This window comes from Osmerus eperlanus, chromosome 16 (genome assembly GCF_963692335.1).
Source record: "Osmerus eperlanus chromosome 16, fOsmEpe2.1, whole genome shotgun sequence".
Classification (NCBI taxonomy): domain Eukaryota; kingdom Metazoa; phylum Chordata; class Actinopteri; order Osmeriformes; family Osmeridae; genus Osmerus; species Osmerus eperlanus.
This window is the reverse complement of record NC_085033.1, coordinates 9724970-9746387: the sequence shown is the minus strand read 5'-3', so window position 1 is coordinate 9746387 and position 21418 is coordinate 9724970. Positions and strand designations below refer to the sequence as shown.

Sequence of the window (21418 nt, the reverse complement as noted above, 5' to 3'; positions counted from 1 at the left end):
AGTATTCCTGCCATCTTCTTCTATCCAGAGACAAAAAATAGATGTTCCTTCAACCCACCTTAATTCCATCTTTCATGCCCTTGGGCAAAGCAAGAAAGCCTGCAGGTCCAGAAGAGGCCCTGGCATTGCATTTTTTTTCTGTCACCTTTAAAATGGCTATGGCCTCCAACTAAATCATCACCCTTCATTACATTAGGCATGAGTTGAGCACTTCAGCAACGTTAACACTCACAGACACAGCCTTCATGCGAGCTACATTCTTTTAAATGTTCCAGAAAACACAACAGGGAAAGTCTTCATTAGAAGAGGCTGAGAGGCTCACCAAGGCATGAAGTAGTCTTTGATTTACTCCAGATACATATCAATTCAGGTATTTTTAGACTCCTAGTTGCACGCTCCTGAACATGATTCTTGGTTCTGCGCTTTATCTGTTAAGTTATTTTTCAACTGGTTGCCGATTTATTCTCATAATTAAACCATTGTCTGTGTTAGATCGAAGACGGATAAACATTTCCACCGAGGTTTGGCAAGAATTGCTCTTGACAGCCTTGCCAGTGCATCTAGGAAGAACTAAAAGAGAAGACAAAGTCACCTGTAAATCAGCATTTTATAGAAACAAATACATTTGTCTAGTTAGGCTAGATAACATATATTTGATGGAAATGAAGTATATAAAAATAGTATATACTTTTTATCTACTTCTGTATTTCTCTGTGAAGGTCATATAATGCAGAGGTCCGCAAACAAATAGTATTCATGAAAAAAAAGGACTTAAATATCATGCGACCTTGCTCCAGGGGCCAGGCAGACAAGGTCCAGCTCCTCATTCCTGTTGCATGCTTTTCTCACCTGGTTGCCGTCTCCCCAGGGAAGGTGACCCAGGCCAGGGGTGAGCGGGAGTGAGGATGCTGGGAGTGACTGGGATACAGAACGACGGCTTGTGGCCAAATCACCATCATCACCATCATCATCATCCTCATCTGGACAACCTGGGCAGTTACCATAGTAACAAACATGGTCAAATCTCTTCAGTGAAGTGTTGTGCCTCTCCAGTAACAATGCACTTTCCCTCACCATCAAACATGTATACAGCTCTTCAGTCATCACGTCAGAGCGGGCTCAGGGCAACACGTTTTTACATTAAGGGACAATTCAGAATAAGAATATTTGTAGAAGTATGATGTCTGTCTGGTGTGTGAGTCAGGTCTGACAAAACTGCTTCTGTACAGTGCAGGATGCAGAGGGAATTCTGTATCAGTTTCTGCCACAGAGGCTGTTTGAAGACCCACCAATCACTGACCATGAGACTCAGAGGTGACTCAATCCACAGCTGCCCTGGGGAAAGGTTAAAGGCCTTCAGGAGAACATGCATGCTACATGTGTGCTATGACCATCCTACACCTTAGGCAGACATGTGTGCCAGTGATAGCTCAACAGATCTCATCTAATCCATGTGTGTGTGCACATATTCTCAGTACAAGCTAGAAGGTAAGTAGAAGGTAACCCGTCCTATATTGTGGGTGAAGGTTGGTGTTCCATCTGTGTCAATACAGTACACGGACGGGTGCACCATGACACTCACACTTCCAGCTCGCTGTGTGTGTGTGTGTGTGTGTGTGTGTGTGTGTGTGTGTGTGTGTGTGTGTGTGTGTGCAGACCATTATCACATAGCACACCTCCTGCTCCTGTGTGCTATGTCAGAAAGAGCAGCAAAATCTCAGACGACAAGGAGACACTGAGGAAATGAACCTATGAAACATTGAGCAGAGTCTCCCCTGAAGGAGACTGTTATTCATATACATATATCTCCAGCTCAGGGCTTATCAAATGTGGCATGTCTGCCTCAGCCATTTGGATGGCTACTGCGCTTTAAGCACTGGCCTAATCACACATGCAGGGGGATGAGACTGCGACGGGCTTACAGGGGAGACTAAGGCATGGCCGAATTGATTTTAAGAGGCTGCCAACATCTTATCTGTCTCCTTCTGAGCACCTAGCTAAACGGCTCTGTCAGAATGGTATTGTAGCCAGAATATGAGAAGTATATAAGTGATACATAAATCACACTGAGGCCTAGGTTATTGTGAAGCCCAAGACAATAATTCTTCAATTGTCCGTGTGGAAATAAAACCCCCAAAAAAGGCCATGTAACACATTCAAACAGAGAGTTAAGGGAAGTAGGGAGTAGTACTTGAACAAAAATTCTGTCTCCATTGGTATCCGCGTAACATCAAAGAATTTTCCCCACAAATCAAAGAAAGCCCAACACTCAAAGGATTCTCCTCATCCAATCACATATGCTCACACTGATGGGATTCTCCACTCTCCACTCACAGACACACTTCTATCCCCATAGAGACCAAGACGGGGAGAGCCATGAAAAAGAGAGAAATGTGGAAAGGGGGAGGAAATGGGTTGAGAGAAAGAGAGGTAGAGGAAACAGAGGGGGAGGACAAGAAATGGAAAGAGGCAAATAGAGGGGAAAAAGAAAGGCGGGGAGGAAGAACATGGCACAAATAGAGAGAGAGAATGTGTCAAACGGAGCTGGTTGGATATGTGCATTTAACCTCTTTTAAAAGAACCATTAGCATTCTCCACTAATGAGACCTGACATTTGAAAAACCCCATCAGCTGCCAACACCACACAGACACATAACCAGATAACCTCCCTACACACACACATGCACAAACACACTTCCCGCACTACTACGAGAACACACTCCCACACCAGACCCTTATCTGTAATCACAGACATTATCAATAGGAGTGCTTTAGATACATTGAGAACCTCTCTAGGTTAAGTTGAGACATTGCCCTCGGGCGTGACAACAGTCATCGAAACTCTTATGAGACCAAAACTGCAGCTAGTCGTTTTCCAGGGGGTGAGCTATCAAAGTTAAATGTCATCAAACATAAGAGTAGCCTGAGCAGGATCCTGGGTAAAAACACCCCCCCCCCCCCCCCCAGGGTAAAGAGGATTGTAGCCCTGTGGCAGTGCATTTGCAGATAATCTTTGGGACAGAGAGGGAGGGAAACCTAGGAATTCTGTTAACGGAGAACGGGAAAAAGACCATCAGAGACGCTTATCTCTGAAAGGCTTCTGCTATCCAACCGGGGCAGATGAATAAAGAGGTTTTAACCTAATTTCTGACATTCACCACCAGCACTCTCGTCAAGGCCAACCAGTGATACAAAAAAGAACAGGGTTTTAAATCATGGATAAATGCTGTAGAATGTGTATATTTATAAAATAGGTGTTTGTTTTAGCTGAACTTTACACTACATTTTAACATTTAAACTGTTTTGATGCATACTTTTGTTACACACTACAAGGAATATATGTAATTGAAATTTTCCAGTATTTTTCAGTGATATTTTCCAGAAAGTATCCAGATTCAGGTTGATAGGGTATGTCACAACAGTCAAACGCAGTAAACATGGAAACACCCAAATGAAACATAATGGATATTCTCATCATTCCAACAAAGTCACACAAGTAAAAAACACAACCTGATTCAGAAAGTCAATTTTATTTTATCAATAAAAGTTACATTTCGTGTTAAAATGGATAACCACTGTCACGGTCCCTAATTTCACATTCTAAGACTAGAGCTCCCCCTTCTGGCCAAATGCATCACTTCTCATACGATTGGTTATATCATAGCATTTTCTATGTAGAATGATGCATGGTTCTCTATAAATTATAAACACAATGGCCAAACAAAAACAACATAACAAGAAGCATCTCAAAATGGAGTAATATACCACAGCCAGAGGAGCTCGACACCTGCTTGCTATCTACAGGCCTAACCCCAACACAGGTTATCTCCTACCTATATGAGAATCAGATTGTCATCTCTTGTAACATTAAACTATATGTTGCATACTTGATTGCATGGTAAAGTGCACAGTTCAGATGTATTGTGGTTATATTGCACTGGACTAATAGTTTTACAAACGAGTTGAGAGTGTAACTTAAAAGCCTGTACATCAACATAGCTGGTTGCTGTGCTGACAGGTTAGAATGCAAGCTATGCAGCTGGGGTTAACCGTTGGTCTGTCTGATCCCGTTTTAAATGTCAACAACAAATACCAAAGTGTAGTGCTGTGCATTTTTAAGATTAGATGTGTGAATGAATAACTATGGTGAATGGCACAACACAAATGGATATAAGGTGCTTGTGTCAGGATAACAATATCAAGGCGCACAGGCCAGTCAGTGCAGAACCCTCATAGTATGAGTGGACACTGGAGATTCGTCCTCCATCAACCTGGGACAAAAGGCTGGGTAGAGGAGTTGTTCACTGGGCTGGTCCAGCCTGCAGTAGAAAGTGTATAAAGTCACCCACCTCACCGCATCATAGAAACACAGTATGCCACTGTCAATATCCAGAAAGATGCCAATTTGACTAGGCTTCTCTGCAGCTGTGAAGGCGAAAGTCAGCCAGTCATGCTGGGAGCAGAACTGCTGCTTGCTCTGGTTGTAACTCAGACTCCAGGAGTTGCTGTCCCTGCCTAGCTGCTTCTGCACGGTGCTTTGCTGAGGGCCGAGGTAGGCAATACCTACAGCCCAAGAGGACAGGCCATTCACCTCTACCTCCCAGTGGTGCACACCCTTTGACAACACTGTGCGACCCAGAACACAGAAAGGACGGTTTGGGAATCTGGCGTGATCTTCTTCTTGCTCCTCAGTCATCCAGACAGCAGTGTTGTCAGGGCTGAACTTTAATCTGGGGTGGGCACTTGGTTGGTGGAAGAAGATATGATCTCCTAGTGTAGGGAAAGGGACATCAGGTTATGGAAAAACACACATGAGCTAACATGCCTGAGAGACAGACATACAAATGCAGGAAGTGAGAGTTAAAAACTGTAGTTGGTTTTCATTTGTACCTGGGAATACATTGTGCAGGGTTTTGAACAGTGGGGTGATGGCAGAGGGAACAGGTTGAAGGGTACTCCATGTTCTTAACTCCTGGATTTGACTGGAACATGTGCTTCTTTCAAACAGGTCAGCCCTAAGGAACAGACAAGCTACTATAATCATACATTTTCATTGTAACTTAAAAGCTGTGGGGTTTCTTGTCAATCACCCATGCATGTAGTTATCAATAAGCAACACCTCACTTACCAATCTGCATTCTGCAACAGCTGTTTCAAAAGACAATACAATTACTTTTAAAATCCATAATATAGACATGTGCAACCGTAACTGCCATTCTTTTACATAAATAAGAATATACCAATAAGAATGCAAGATTCAGAGTATAATTGAGGCCCATATGTTCTGCCTACCTGGAGCAGCACTAGAGGGTCACGAATGTTCTGTGCTTCCAGAAGAGTCCGCTGTGTCTGGCTCAGTCTCTGCTCGAGTCTCTTCAGCTTCTCTGACCTGTGCTTCCTACTCCGTCTGGTCTGCACCAAGTCTACAGAAAACCTCTTCTGCCAGGCGTTCTCCTCAAAGTCCAGGAAAAGCTTCACTCTACTCAGGAAGTCTGTGTACTGTCTCTGCTGGCTTAGCAGGCTGCCCTGGGAGTGAATGTGTGGGTGCAAGGGGGACATTGTTAGATTTTCACATCCACTAAATGTTTTTACTGTAACAGTGTGACACTGCATGTTATAACAATAATATTACTTCAGAGTGTGAAGCTTCTTCGTCCATCTTTGTCAGACCATCTTTGACTTCTGACAAGCTCTGCGTAATACCCTCAAGTTGGACCTGACATTTCCTCTGCCATAAGCAATCAACACACAATACATAAGATGATAATGGAGTCACTATCGTATCAAACTCTGAATATTTTATGCATTTAAAATGTTGGGACAGTAATAAATGTGACGTATTGTTACCCTCAGAATGTTCAATGAGTCTGCCAACTTCACGACGCTGTGTCCGTCCCCGTGCTTGGCTTCGGATGGTAGCATGCAGTACACACATAAAGGTGTAGAGTCGGTCTCACAGAACAATTCCAGCTCTTTCCCGTGCTCTATACAGAGCCTACATGTGTCGCCAATTGGATTCACAAGTACATGTTGGAGAAGTGTTGAGTTCTCATAGTGTGGCATTATGTGGATAGTGCAATATGACTCATTGCAATTGACACAACTCTTTTCTGCGGCCAGCCTCTGCTCTCCTTTGCAAACAGAGCAGTCGATACAGCTTGCACGACTTGTATGATACTTTTCAATTATGTTGTAAAGTACAACGTTTTTCTTTAAGTTTATCTTTGTGTCGCATGGTGCCAGGCAAAGTGGGCAGGTATAATGTTGAATTAGGCTTGCAAATTCGTCTTCTCTGTCCGAGGCTCTCTTTAACTGGTTAACGCAACTCTCGCAATAATTATGGCCACACGGCAAAGTCAAAGGCTCCACAAAAATGTCACGACAAACAGCGCAAATAAGCTCATCCTCAAGAACCTCCATGTCAAATAATTTTTCGCTGAACAAAAGTTGTAACGTATCAACTCAACGTTTGAGCCGACTGTCTTCTTTCTTCTGTGGTTATCGACTTGTCCCTTCACTCAGAATTCCACCATCTGTTGCCACCTAGCGCTTGCTAGTTGCAACGTTGAAGAGGGCACAGCCAGCTACTCAAACAACGCCCAACAACCAAGGAGATATGTCAACACAGAAAGGTTTGGTTGCTGTTCATCGTGAGCTGTTAATGACAAGACGCTGACGTTTATGATCAGCAAGTGAGAGGAACTCACTCATACTATATCAAATTTGATGAGTGGTGATGTAGAAACTTGGTTTGAATGTAGATGGTGAGGAGCTGAATCAAACATGAGAAGACAACTCTCTACGGTAAAGTACTTAGTAGTAGCTTACTAACCGAACTACTAGTCTGAAGCTCACGTTGCTAGATTCTTACTCGTGCACTATCGTGCATTGCAATAATATTTCCAGACTGTCCTTGTTTACATTCGCTATATAACAGTACATAGCTTCTCACACTGATCCTATCGAATATTTTGTTAGTTAGCTCTAGCTAACTCTAGTTTTAGCTCTTGTTTTAAATAGCTAGTTGGTTAGCTAACGTTAACTAGACTGAAGCTTAGCTAAGGTAGTTAGTGTTAACACTACTGTACGCGCCAGGTCAGATCAGCTCGCATTTTAGCAGACTTGCTGCAGCCTGTTAGCTACGTTTCACCTACTTTAAACGATTTAGATGGGACACACGAAGGGACACACGAATGAAAACATCCCCAGTTGTTGTCACATTCACGAACAACGTGGTTTAAGCACGTTTCTATTTGCAAATAAGTCACGCCAAACGCGCCTGGTTCTTTGCTAGGAGGAGGGAGAGCCATGTCTCCGGAGGACCTCTTTCAAAAACTCTCTCAGGCTTCACCACTTGGGATGAATCTCACACAGACTTGCGAAGACATGGAAGGATCGCCAGAACCAGGTAGAGGTAGCAGCAGGATCAGCAGCAACAGACACTATAGCCCAGAGATGGAGGCTAACAGGTTAGTGACTCACTAAGGCCAATTCAAGTTTTGATGAACGTTGGGGCAATACACACCCGGAGGCATGTTACATATCACAGTCCAGGATAATTGATGTTTCCCCCCCCCCTCTTGTCTCACTGCAGTTTTGGAGACTTTGCTTCTACAGGAAAGAGTCCCTTGCTCAAAGCGTTGATAGATGTTGAAGCAGCTGCCAATGCTGCAGCCATACAACTCATGTCATTCAAGGAGACTTTGGATAATGAAAGTGAAGTATGTGCCCTTTTAAAATCTGATATATTTTCTTAAACTTCCCATTAATTACTTGATTTGCAAGAATGAAATATATACAGATGTTTTCTGTTTCTTTTGAAAAATCAAGGGTTCTAGACATTCTTTGTCTGACAGCCGTAGGACATCGAGGCAAAGAAACCTTTTGCTGGACAAGTTGGAAGTTTTCAAACGGATAAATAAGTCTGTTCGACAGCAGTTAAAGGAACTTCAGGAATCAGAGGTAAATGGAGCCATACAGATCAGATTCTTGTCGGGTCAGATGCCTCCTGAATCTGTTAACGTAACAGAACAAATACTTACATTCATTCCAAACTAAAGGAAACCCTTTATGTTTACCGTTTTAGGCTAATAGACTTGAGTCTGACAGACACACTGATATTTTGTTGGAGAAACTAACAGAGGCTGAATGTGAAAATCAGGTAAGTGGGACTACAATACAATTAAACAGAAAAAAAGATGTATTGATTGAAAACTATTCCAAATTGATAGATTTATAAATGGATCAAGGCTGACAAATTATTCTACCTATTAGAAGTAATCCGCTCTCACCAGATTAACCCTAAATAGGGTCATTTGGTTACACTAAAATAACATACTTGGTTGGAGCATATTAGTGCTTACATTGAATCTTGCCTAACTACCTTTGATGAAGCATTTGCTGAAGCGTTAATGACTATTCATTATGTCATGCTTGTGTATATATTTATTTGTGATTTGTCTTTTTCTGCAAGCACTTGAAAAGAGATCTAAACGACAAAGAAAGAAGAGTTGAGGAGCTTATGGATATGCGAAATAAAGAAATGGCAAGCAGAATAACCAAAACTATGGTCTTGATTAATATCCATCAGACACCTACAGCAGTAACCACCAATCTCTATCCCATATCCTGACACTCCATCTTATGTCATTCTGCCCACTCCCAGGACTACTTTCATAACATAGTTCATATGACCAAGTCTGTAGAGACTACACGGGCACACCTGCAGAGCCAGCTCCGCAGCAAGGAAGCTGAAAACAACCGCCTGACAGTGCAACTTCGGGTATGGAGACCTCCTTTCTATAGTCAGTATAGATATACAAGACCAGCCTGGCCTATGTTTGTACATTGAAAACTATATGCAATAAAAAAAAAATTAAAAATACATGGTTTTAGTCCATCCTAAATCAACACTAACTCAAATAACCCCTATTCAATTCCCAAAATGTGCTTAGTCTCTACAGAGTAGAGTCTAGGCATAAATGAGATAGACAATAATAAGATTTCTTTCAAATGAATGCCTTGACATTTTTACCTTGTTGCCTTGCAGGGGTTGGAGAGAAGTCTTATGACACAGAAGCTTGAGGCTGAGGATCTAAGAAGAGAGATCACCACTTTGTCCGGGAAGGCAGGGCAGGAGAAGGAAGCCCTGAAGAAGGCCACCCGTGCCCAGAAACACAGGGCGGAGAAGTTTGAAGCTGCTGTGGACAAATGCTACAGTCAGCTGAGAGAGAAGGTGAACGTTGGGAGAGAAAACATTCCTTCCTTACTGTCTTAATCATTAGCATGTAACCCATTCACCTTGTGGATTTACAATCTAAACCTGTGTATTCATCCGAGTAGGATGTGCAGCTTTTGGAGGCTGGCGCAGAGAGGGACACATGGAGGAGACAGCTGGAGCAGAGTGCAGATGATAGAGAACATCTGGAAGGACAGATAGATCTGCTCAAATGGTCAGTCTTGCATTTAACACTAGTCTAGACATAACAAAGAACATTCTGCTGTTGGACCTGTGAGCATGCATAGCCTGCCTTTTAGGGAATTTATGATGACAGTTAACCTGCATGGAAAATATGTATTTGTTTTTGTGTTGCTGCAGCAAAATTGCAGACATGACTGAGAAGTTGCAAAAAGAGAGAGAAGAATTCACCGCTGGAAATGAGATCCTGCTGCAGAAAGTGGAGAATCTCAACACTGAAAATGGAAACCACAGCCTTGATAATGCCACTCTAAAGGTTAAAAAAAGGAACTATTCATATAGAATATTTTTGTTGACACAAAAGTTTGTGTTAATCACATTTTATATATTAGTTTAACGCTACAGCTGTCCCAGGTACAAATATATACAAAAGACTCCAATGTCTTCTTTTATTAATTCCTGTCATCATTGTGTGTCACATATAACTTCTTTTTACCTGCATTATTAGTATTGGCTCCAAACTTACGGATGATGTGGTTGCAGGCCTCTGTTTCTGCTCTGGAGCAGCAGCTGGCCTGCTCTGAGGCAACTGTAGAAGAACAGAACGACGTCCTTCAGAAGAGGAAAGAGCAGGCGGAGCAATATCAAAGTCAGGTAAATGAGATGTCCATGTCATACCAATCTTCTGTAGGTCATGTCTCATTGACTGCTCCAACTTATGAACATGCATGCAAAGATACTGTCACTTCCAGACATCAACTTTTTTCCTGTGGTTATATGTTCCTCTTAGGTGTCAGCACTCCAGGAAGAGGTGGCTGACCTGAGGATGAAGTGTAATAGCCTCCTCAGAGAAACAGAGAACATCCGAGAGGGAAAAGAAGCAGAGATCAAGAAGGTACTGTCAGTTATTTTACCAACTACAGTTGGTGATCAAATTCATGGTTTTGAATTCTCATACGTAATGTTACTCACATAATGTTACAAAAAAATATGTGATAGTGAGTTGTTGTAATCACTTATGTTTAATTTTAAGGATAGTCTACAAATCTATATGTACTAGGCTCATAATGTTCTTAACTGATCTGGTCTGTTTTTGGTCACTTCCACTCTCTTTGTTTACACTCACACTATGGACAAAATTCTTTCACCTCACACCTTTTATACTGCCTTACTGAACAGTGCACCCTCCTGCACCCTCTTGCACTGTTCTACATCAAGGTGGCCTGACCTCATCATCAGTGTTCTTTGAACCTTTCCTCTGTTTCATGTCGCGTAGAGTTTAAAGAAAGCTAAGCTAAGTGTGCAGTTATTAACATTCTCTGCGCCCTCCCCGACCCCACCATGTGGCCTGCTCACCACTGCTGGACCCTCAGGTCAGGCAGCAGCTGGAGGGGCGAATGATGGAGCTCGAGGGTTACACCGAGTCACTGAGATCAGCCAAACACAGTCTTGCCGAGAGCCAGGAGAGCCTGCGGCGCTCTGAGGAGAGATGTGCAGACAAGTCAGAGTCCATTAGGCAACTGAAGGTCAAGGTGTGCAACAACAGGTCACCACGTGCTGTGGCATGATTATAGCTTGCCACCTCCGCCCACTAGGTGGCAGTGATACACCCTGTGTGCCCTATTCTACACTATAGTCAGTGCACATTCCCCCCCCCCCACCTTTAGTCATGCTCTGATTTTGTGTTTGTGATTTGATGTGATTGCTGTAGAAAAAGTGCGTGTGAGTCTTTAACAGATCAGTGTCAACACTTGTCGTGTCGTTTGCTGTTGGGGTGACACTGCAGTGTGTTTGAAGGGTAGATGAGAAATATACTTCTGGGACACCCATCTACCATGTGTAGTTTGTATCAGTCGCCTAGTCATCTAGTGAATGTATGTTCTGTGTGTAGATGGAATGTCAAAGGGACAACCTGGCATCGTCTTTGGAGATGAAAGAATCCCTTCATAAGGCAAACTCACAGTTGCAGGAGAAAGTAGATTATCTTCAAAAGTAAGACTCTCCAGAAATAATATATGATTTCATTTAATTTTGGTCAATGGTGTGGATTTTGAAAAAGAAACAAATACATCAGTCTAAACGGGCACATACATTGTCTGGCTGTCAGCACTTACTATAAGCATAAGTAACCCTGCCATTTGTTGTGTAGGAGGATGGATGATATGCAGCAGGAGAACCAAGAGCTGCTCCACAAACTGATTGGCCAGGAGGAGGCCCTGCAGTACAGCAGCCGAAGTCTGGAACAGAGGTCTGCTGAGTGCCAGGCCCTCAACCGTCAGCTGGAGGCCACGCTGGCAGATGTCAGACAACAGGTAGATAATGCTTAATGCAGTTGTTCTATTGAAATATAGATAATTCCGGTTTTTAGACCTACCATAGATGTGCTCTCCAACTCGGTGATCAAGGAGGACTAGAGTTGATGTGAGGAGGGCATTGTTGACTTTACTTTTTCATGTTTCGTGTTCCAAGGTCATCAAAGTAAAAGAGAAGGCGGTCTCTAGGGAGGGTGCACTTCAGACTAAGATCCTGGAACTGGAGGCTGAAAAGAGACGGAGAGAGAATGAGTTGAAGCAGCTTAAGATAAACATGCAGTCTGTAAGTATCAAACTCATTGGCAAACCATAACTCCCCCCCAAAGCCCTCTCATGGGTACTTATTTTTGTATCCTACCAACCAGGTTATGTTATGGCTCACCTAGTATAAATTATCTGGGATTGTGAATTGTAAATGATTGAATGGCTATTTGTATAACGTTTGTGTTGTGAAATGTTTCCAATTTTGTCGCCATCGTTAGGCTGAGAAAAAGTTTGATGTTCGTCTAAAGGACTTGCAGCTCAGCCTGGACCACTCAGAAAGTCACAAACGGAGCATTCAGAACTACGTGGATTTCCTTAAAAACTCCTACGCGACCATGTTTGACGAGGGGCTATCGCCATCTGGTTTTGGATCAACCTATTTTCTGAAGTGAGGATCGTGTAACAATGTGAGCCTTGTTTATTTAAATCAGTGTGATCAATGTGGTTTCATGACATTCATATATAGAAGCAATTTGTAAATTATAGAAATAAAGGGGTGACATCAGTGACTGTTTTGTAATTGTACATTAAATTATAACACAATAAAATGGGTATTTCAGAAGAAGTGTTGTTGAGGACGTACTGTCGTGTGTGGGCTACAGTTATACAAATTAGGATATTAGTTCAGTTCAAGGAAGTGAAAGAGAGAAAATTGCAGACATGACTCGTCCGTCCTTGCGTTGCCACAAGAGAGCACCACTGCTGAGTCCAACTTCAGAACCCTGGTGCAATCCACTGCTCTCAATAGATTTTTATTTTCATCTATCCACGCTAGAAAACTAAGTGAATTAACTTATTACTTGGTGAAATACTGTATTCTTTGACACCATCGTAGCTGTCAAAACGTGAAATAACGTTTAAGAACAACCCCAATGCTCGCGAGAGGATGTATGACAGCCTCTTTCTGGACTAGCAGGGCAATTACCAGTGAAGCTAGATAGCTAGCAACGAAGAAAGGGGCCAAACTTAGCTGCACCCCCACTCTTATCCTGGCACGCTGTGTCCAGAGCACCCATTAACCTCTCGACGGGAGCATCCAAGGGCTATACAAGTCGATTCTAGCTTCGAAGGGTTGCGGTCGATAAAGGTTCTGCCATCTTTAACTGGGTTGAACTTATGGGACAGCACGCGACTATCTAACTTAGCTTCCAAATAAGCTAGCCAAACACAGTCGCTTGCTAGTGGTTCCAGCTTGCTACAAGCAATGTTGGCTTGCTAAGTGTACTGTGAGAAATATGATGGCTGTGGTCGTCATATAATTGTTTCTAAAAAGTTTGCTTGCTAGTATTGGAAAGTGTCGGAGTTCTTAATTCAGTTTACTGACCATACACTGCTTGTTGCTAGCCAGCCAACCTAGCCAGCTAGACACCTTATCACCCCTGTCATTAGACTTACAGTATTATCGAAGAACACATTTTGATCGCAAGTGCCTTATTGAGTGTTTGTCAATTTGTTACTTTACCGCTACAAACTGTGGCTCGACTGAACAAGTATTTAGTTACTCTTATTAGTGAACATGGCCTCTAAAAAGAGACCAGTGCCCTTAATCTTCTCATCCACCAGCGAGGGACTTTCCACTTCCACCAACATAAATGCAGCTTCAGAGTAAGTTGCTTTCCATTTGTCTACCGGCTGTCTTTTACTCTGATACACAAGACGATCCTGTAATTTTAGTCTGCTATACTTAATTATACTATGATCAAGGGTGTGACGATGTTGAGCTGAGCTGTGAGTGCATGCTCCTCTCCCCCGCCTCTTCTCTCAGGGCAAATCTGGAGGCATTACAAAAGAAGTTGGAGGAGCTCGATCTGGACGAACAACAGAAGAAGAGGCTGGAGGCTTTTCTCACCCAGAAGGCCAAAGTAGGCGAAATGAAAGATGATGACTTCCACCGTATCTGTGAGCTTGGGGCCGGCAATGGAGGTGTGGTCAACAAGGTGTGCCACAAACCCTCAGGCCTGGTAATGGCCAGGAAGGTGAGCTCAACAAATCACAACATTCAATGAACAGACAACTTGGATCTGATCTTTTTCAAGAACTAACAGGGAAAATAGTTGAAGTTAAAACAAATACAAGCATCTTATTCAGCTTAATAAAGGAGATCATGGCTCTAAAATGTATTTTCAGCACACTCAGTACATTCCCTGTTTCCTCACCTGTCCCTCAGTTGATTCACTTGGAAATAAAGCCTGCCATCAGAAACCAGATCATCAGAGAGCTGCAGGTGCTGCATGAGTGTAACTCCCCCTACATAGTGGGCTTCTACGGGGCCTTCTACAGCGACGGAGAGATCAGCATCTGCATGGAACACATGGTAATGATAAGGGGAGAGATGAGGGTGACTGAAGGAATGAAGGAGCGTGTGAGTCGTCTGAGGTACACTGATTCTGATGTCCGTCCTCTCTCTCCCCTTGTCTGTCACCCTCTACTCTCTCTCTGTCTCTCTAGGACGGCGGCTCTCTGGACCAGGTGCTCAAAGAGGCCAGGAGGATCCCAGAGGAGATCTTGGGTAAAGTCAGCATTGCTGTAAGTCTGTCCAGACATATTTAGCGTTCCTTTTGAGACCACTCTGAAATGTTTGATAACCCCACTATCGTCGATGAAGAGTTTTAAGTAATTTTACATAAATGGTAAAGCCTGACTTTCTTCTCAAAATCTCATCTCAAAAGGTTCTGCGGGGTCTTGCCTACCTGCGAGAAAAACACCAAATTATGCATAGAGGTACATTGGTCATTTAAGAAATATTATCTCTATTTTACGGTGTGTGTGTGTTGTTAACCTCTGTTCTGCTACCTAGACGTGAAGCCATCTAACATCTTGGTGAACTCTCGTGGGGAGATCAAGCTGTGTGACTTTGGTGTGAGCGGCCAGCTTATTGACTCCATGGCCAATTCCTTTGTTGGCACAAGATCTTACATGTCGGTGCGTTGGCCCTCTTGGAGTATTAGGAACTTGTGTGGGTGTGGGGGCAGACAGGAAAGCCCTCATAAGACATCTCTAATGGTTGCTTTATCTCCATGTCGACACGTGGCGCATAAAGCATTGAATTGTATATTAATCTGTATTATTTTTTACATATATCAATGTTTTAGCCTGAGAGACTGCAGGGCACCCACTACTCTGTGCAGTCGGACGTGTGGAGTATGGGACTGTCTCTAGTGGAACTGTCAATTGGTCGCTACCCCATCCCTCCTCCTGATGCTAAGGAACTAGAGGCCATATTTGGGCGTCCCATCCTTGATGGGACAGAGGGAGAAACACACAGTACTTCCCCCCGGCCCAGACCCCCTGGGAGACCTGTCAGTGGTGAGCACATACACGCAGCTTCTCAAACTCATGGACAGCCAATAGGAACACAGGCAGGACATCATTATTCGGCTGTGGTCGGCAAAACTCAACATATATTGATCTTCCAGGTCACGGCCCTGCAATGGCTATCTTTGAGCTGCTGGACTATATTGTCAATGAGGTGAGAATTGATTTGATTTACAAATCCAACCAAATGTGCATTGTTGCATTGAGACTTCTGATGTCAGTGGTGTTAATGAGATCACTTCCTGCTTCAGCCTCCTCCGAAGCTGCCTCATGGAGTTTTCACCTCCGACTTCCATGATTTTGTGACTAAGTGGTGAGTCAGATCAAGTCTGCATGCATCTTTGTCACGTCACATAGCTACACACACCCACACATCATACAAGGCATGCTTGAACCTTTTTTTTTTTCTGAACCTCTGATTTTACATTGTGAAAATCTGTAAGTATTGCTGTAGTTTAATATCACTTATGTGTTTCATTTCCAGTCTCATCAAGAACCCGGCAGACAGAGCTGACCTGAAGATGCTGATGGTACGTTTTTGGACAATAGTTCCTGAGTCATGTTGTGAAGTGTGTTACGCAAATTATTTGAAAAATTTACAAGGTTCCATTGAATGAAATAAATCAAATATATATATACTTTGTTTTCTTTATTATTATTTTCATTTTCTGTTTGCTGGATGTTAGGCTGGTTTGTTAATAACTCAACCAAGGTCATAATATCCTTAGTGGTGTTTGTCTTCTGTTTGTTTCAGAACCACACGTTTATCAAGCGCTCTGAAGTGGAGGAGGTGGACTTTGCCGGCTGGCTTTGCAAAACTATGGGATTCAACCAACCCAGCACTCCTACTCACACAGCAGACTAAACACCCCCTCTCTTACACACACACACACACACACACACACAGAACATGGGCAGACACATGCGCACTTTCCTTGTCGGCCACCTCCCTCAGGTGAACTACTGAAGGCTTGACTATGACTTGGCATCGCCCCATCCCTCATAATTCCGAAGCTATACGTAAATGTGACTTTCTACCATGTCTGAAGAAAGCCCATAATTCAACTGTGTTGAAAATCCACAATTGGGACTGGAACCAATGTGCTTTGTGTCAGTGAGGGCAGAGTTCTCTGTCCATGAGTCAAACACGCTAGAACTGTAGTTCTCCCCTCCGAGGTTTGTTTGTAGCCTGGGGTCACTCCTTTCTGCTAGATAATCCCTAACCAGTTGTAAGGGACAGAGCAATTAGTAAACACAGATCTGTCAAACAGTATAGAGATGGCGTTTTCAGGATTGCCATTTTGCTCCCAATTACCATTAATTTGATAACTCCCCCCAGTAATGCTTAGTGCCAATATGGAGAACCATTTGAGGGTGTCTATCTGTGGCTGTAACAAGAGGACTACTGAGGCTATTTGTCTTGCCTGCACTATATCTGCCTGCTTCGAAAAATGTATGTTTCCTGTGAGAGTTACTACAGATTCACATGAATGGTTAGGATTAAGGTTTAGTTGCTGTAGCCTGAAACTTGGTCTGTGCTTACTTGGAGCTTACCTGTAAAACAATTTCCACACTACCCTGTAGCTTTTGTGCAAGTCCAACATCAGAATATGTTGACAGTCAGATCCCACGGAGCCCAGAAGGGATGATACAAAAGACATGGTCTCCTGTTCCAAAACACACAGCTCCTAACAGCAACAGACACATCTACATATGTACACACACAGTATACAACAGCAACCACTCATGCTCTCTTTATACAATTATCTTTCTCTTCTGTTTCTTTTCTATGTCAATGATTTGAATACATCTGTATAAAAAAACAGTGCTTAACCAGCAGCAGCTGTGTCACATTGGTCGATTTTCCTTGGCTGTTGGTACTAATGCAATCAGTTGTAGTTATCATGGGTTCTTTATGGGAATGTTTACACACCTTTGCGATATAGATATGTATTATATCTATATATATATATGCAGATGTTTAAAGATCAGTTTTTTGGGGTAGGTTGATTGGGTATTGTTCATTTATCAGGGACCCTGTTGGGATGCTGAGAAACAGCACTGATTATGGTGTATTTTTGACGACTGGCACTCAGGGTTGAAATGTTCTCAAACAATTTGTTTTGTGTTGGTTTATCTGCATCTGATGCTTAATCTGAAACATCAGAAATGTTGGTGCTGCAGAGCTAGCCTTGTTGGTAAGACCTACTCTTGTGTTTGGTTTCACTTTTGTAGGATAATTCAGACTGAAATCCCATCAGGCTACAGCAGAACATCAAGCTATAGTTAAATACCATCAAATACTAGATGTCCCAACCTTAAATGCACCCTGCATCATTTTACCTCCCGTACAATGTTCCTTAAACCCCTAAACTATCTTCCCTATCCTCAACCATACCATTCATCTGCAACCATGTGTAGACAGTGCAGGTGTGTTTTATAAGTGGTGACATACACACTGTCAGTGTGTGTGAGACAGCCAGTCTCCCTCCCTGTACATTCACCACAGGCCAGAGTTACCATGGGAGTTTACCTCTGAAGCCTCTTGCTCTATTAGGGTTCTTCTCAATTTTCTCAGTAACGGTTTAAAGATGGAACAGTTCATATGATGAAACCATCAAAAGCTTTGTCTTTAAAAAGTCGTAATTGTTAATAAATGTTATGTATATTGTCACAACTTCATTCTCTTTCAATGTGGTTTTACATGTCTTCTGTGTGTATCGCACATTTCACCAGTAGAGGGAAGCCATTGGACGCAAGTTTTCCATAAAACAAGCCTAAGATCAGACAGTATTTCAGAACCCTGCATAAATCACATTAAAATCCATCTTAATCCTACTTCTTCCTTAATTTGTAGATTTAAATAGACTGATATTTTATCAAAGCCGAACCTCCAGTGATCTATCTGCAATGAACAAGAAGTTCCACCAGTTAAGTGAAAACTAGTTATTTTACAGTCAATGGCATGTCTTTTAAGCTGAGAGGTAAACGCTCTGAGCCCTGAGAATGTTGTGTTATATGTGTGTGTGGTGAGTTAGGCGGGGGCTAAGAGGGGACTCAAAGCCACTGCAGCAGAAAAACAGCCAAGTCTGCAGTCATTAATATGCAAATATGCAAATGAGAGGGTAATTAAGATTGGGCGTTTGTCAGTGGCTCTTTGATTGCTAATGAATTCCAATCTGCAAGAAAGGGGGAGGGTAAAATGAATGGAAAGACACAGAAAAAGAGGAAGGTATTCTACACCTCTGCTTGCCCAGAAAAACTGGGAAAACATGATGGTGGTTTTGTGAATATATTTCCAAACTATTAGACATTGAATATATTCTAGGCTTCTCGAGACAACATTGTTTAGCTGTTGAGAGATCTAGTAGAGTGTTTAATGATTTGAACAAAAGGTCAATAAAAACAATCAACATAGATGGTTGTGTCAAAATTAGATTAAGATGTTTTTTATACCGCATTAGCAATGGTTATGATGACTACTAGTACAATCACCTCACCATGGAGGTATATTTTGGAAGCAAGCGCAGCGCAACCGCTGAAAAAACAAGATGCATGCTTGTTAGACGTGATGTTGCCCCCTGTAGAGAGGAAGAAAAAGAGAGGTAGAGGAAATCTGAGTATGCTAGGAGAGAAAGAGAAATAGAGAGAGAGGCTCAGGTATCTTGGTGGGGAGGGGGGGGGGGGTTGCAGTGGTAGCATATGTCATGTGGCACGAATGATGTTATTTTGATATTTACTGGCAAGCAGTTACTTCACACTTGGGCACACACCGCTGTTATTGCTGTTTCAGTGTTCCCTTGACACTACTACATCGCTCACGCACATAAAATGTGAACAAATATATTAATAAATATAAACTAATCACATTAACAACAGACTTTGATCAAAATGCAAGCACTTATACAGTTGATTTCCCCAATTTTTGTATGTCTGGAGTGTACAACTTGATCCCAGAACTGAACCATGGGGGTTTGCAGCATTTGTAACAGGAAACAGGAAACCAAAACAGGAAGTCCCAGGTTGCTCTTACTGTACCTGCTGCGTGGGTGACATACCGGGGTAACCCACTGCAAGACAGGAGCAGGTAGGGCAATGTAGATAGAAGGGGAGCCCTGGAAAGCGTGGGTGGATAAGAAGCTTTGGATGGGGTTTCACTGTAAATATAGATTTGATGTCTGCTCTACAGAGAAACCACACCATAAAGTAATGCCATATGCACTGGTTTGACCCACTTTTGCGTCTAAATTCTGTAACTTAGGGCGGTGATACATTCATTTACATGTTTAGTATCTCCACAGGTGTGACAAAACTTGGTGGCTAAGAACACATTCAAAAGGTTATTTTTAGTAGTTGTGTTTCCTGTAATCTCCATATAACACAACGTCAATGTGATTTCAGTCAAAGATTAGGTAAATGGTAGTGGTGGGACAAGAGAATGTGTGCGTTTGTGTGTGCAAGAGTGTGTGTTAACCAAATGCATGTGGTTAACACACACACTGGGTGTGGGTGTGTTCCTGTAAAGGACAGCACAGATGTATGGTACTGTGAGGTCGTTTCCCTTGAATCTGAAGGGGATTTTCACACAAAAAACACACTTGCATAAACTCTAAATGATGTGTATATGAACCACTGACACGTTGTGTTTACCACCACTGAGTCCCAGATGTACAGTTGAGTGTGCCTCACTAAAACAAGAGCACCTATTACTTAGTACTATTGCAGCCAATGAATGATAGTGTACAAAAGTAACCAACATTTTTTTTTAAGTAATTTATATTCTTTTATTACTCGGTTTACAGATTTTTTCTTGAATAATCATAAACATTTTGTTAAATGCTCAAACGTGCCATTGTGTGCTAACATAGGACACCCATATGTGTCTTACATTTGAAATGTCATTCAGATTTCACAAACTCTCAGAATATCAGTGTATAAGAGCCCTTGTGATTTCCTTTCAGAAATGTTTATTCTATTTATTGTTAGTAGTGGCAAATATAAATATGGAATGAAAAAGGAAACCGATTACAGGACTGTGACTTATTTTCTTTTTGTATCGTAGTACAACACAACCAAACAGAACTCTGCAGTATGGAAAACAAGTCACACAGACACACCAAATGTACATCTCTGTGCTGCACTCATCATGTCAAACCCAGCTGTTAAATTCACCCCTCCCCCACCCCTAACCTGGATCCACTCAACGGATGAGGCATTCGTTCATTCATATTTTGTGCTGTGTGCCAGCTGAATTCTCCAGACTTCAGTGGCATGGGCCAACTTGTTTGTTGACTTGTGGTCTGAGAACATCTCAGTAAACCTAAGTTTAAAACTGGTCCAAGAGTAAAGAATATATCATGAAAAACTCACTTAGCAATAGTCAGCATGAATTAACAGTGATGACAGAAATTTGAATTGTGTATTTTGTGTTTGCCAAGAACACACACAGTCAATTAGACCCTATTACTGTATTCAATATAATTAATTTGTCTTTCTTGGCATTGCAAAGGAATTTGCCAAACTGCCAAAGCAGAAATACAAACATTAAAAGTGAAAATACAATCAACTGTGAGAACATATACAATATACAATAAAGAATGTCTCATTAGAGGTCATAGTATGTTAGGACAACTGCATCGGTGATTAGGCATGATTTGCATTCCTGTATGTTTCTCCAAGAACAAAATGAATTTTTTGTATCTGTGAGCAAAATGAAAAATTCTCTCCTTTTTTTACATTATTCAAAATGTCTTAATGTCAACTATAGGTAGGGATTTCTTACATTTGTTAATGTGGGTTATGCTGAAATTGTGGGTTATGCTGAAATTGAGTGTTGGCAGGCCAACATTTGACAAGGCAAGAATCCAAAGTAATCTGGGATAATCTCAAATCAACTGTTTTCAGGGGATAATACAGAACCAACAGCAGGAAAGGTATGAAACCACTTATAGCACCAATCATACTCAATTTAAGAACAGGTAAGAAATTGGTCAAATGTATCGGTCTCTTTCTGTCTCTCTCTCTCTCTCACTCACTCACTCACTCACTCACTCACTCACACACACACACACACACACACACACACACACACACACACACACACACACAC

General features: G+C 42.2%; 3 protein-coding genes across 6 annotated transcripts; 2 read left to right on the top strand and 1 right to left on the bottom strand.

Annotated features, from left to right (window-relative positions):
- Nucleotides 1–3517: 3517 nt before the first annotated feature.
- Nucleotides 3518–6634, bottom strand: LOC134036439 (E3 ubiquitin-protein ligase TRIM41-like). The gene is made up of 6 exons (XM_062481399.1): nucleotides 5848–6634; nucleotides 5633–5728; nucleotides 5293–5526; nucleotides 5129–5148; nucleotides 4891–5015; nucleotides 3518–4770 (listed from the first exon to the last, which is right to left on the bottom strand). The coding sequence occupies exons 1-6, from the start codon at nucleotides 6418–6420 to the stop codon at nucleotides 4217–4219; spliced, it is 1602 nt and encodes a 533-aa protein (XP_062337383.1). The 5' UTR covers nucleotides 6421–6634; the 3' UTR covers nucleotides 3518–4216.
- On the top strand, nucleotides 6567–12499 carry LOC134036437 (outer dense fiber protein 2-like). 4 transcript variants are annotated; one of them, XM_062481396.1, is made up of 17 exons: nucleotides 6567–6804; nucleotides 7375–7469; nucleotides 7595–7721; nucleotides 7831–7962; nucleotides 8087–8161; nucleotides 8474–8545; nucleotides 8666–8782; nucleotides 9050–9235; nucleotides 9343–9452; nucleotides 9599–9734; nucleotides 9962–10072; nucleotides 10209–10313; nucleotides 10792–10950; nucleotides 11310–11410; nucleotides 11568–11730; nucleotides 11888–12013; nucleotides 12213–12499. In XM_062481396.1, the coding sequence occupies exons 1-17, from the start codon at nucleotides 6784–6786 to the stop codon at nucleotides 12384–12386; spliced, it is 2010 nt and encodes a 669-aa protein (XP_062337380.1). In that variant the 5' UTR covers nucleotides 6567–6783; the 3' UTR covers nucleotides 12387–12499. The 4 variants fall into 4 exon arrangements, with proteins under 4 accessions (XP_062337380.1, XP_062337379.1, XP_062337378.1 ...); XM_062481395.1 differs by having other exon boundaries at nucleotides 6568–6804; nucleotides 7298–7469; XM_062481394.1 differs by having other exon boundaries at nucleotides 6568–6804; nucleotides 7295–7469.
- A 371-nt stretch (nucleotides 12500–12870) lies between these two features.
- On the top strand, nucleotides 12871–17986 carry LOC134036866 (dual specificity mitogen-activated protein kinase kinase 2-like). The gene is made up of 11 exons (XM_062482017.1): nucleotides 12871–13599; nucleotides 13760–13970; nucleotides 14162–14308; nucleotides 14443–14520; nucleotides 14664–14715; nucleotides 14792–14916; nucleotides 15087–15300; nucleotides 15411–15463; nucleotides 15561–15622; nucleotides 15794–15839; nucleotides 16064–17986. The coding sequence occupies exons 1-11, from the start codon at nucleotides 13511–13513 to the stop codon at nucleotides 16172–16174; spliced, it is 1188 nt and encodes a 395-aa protein (XP_062338001.1). The 5' UTR covers nucleotides 12871–13510; the 3' UTR covers nucleotides 16175–17986.
- The last annotated feature ends 3432 nt before the right edge of the window (nucleotides 17987–21418 follow it).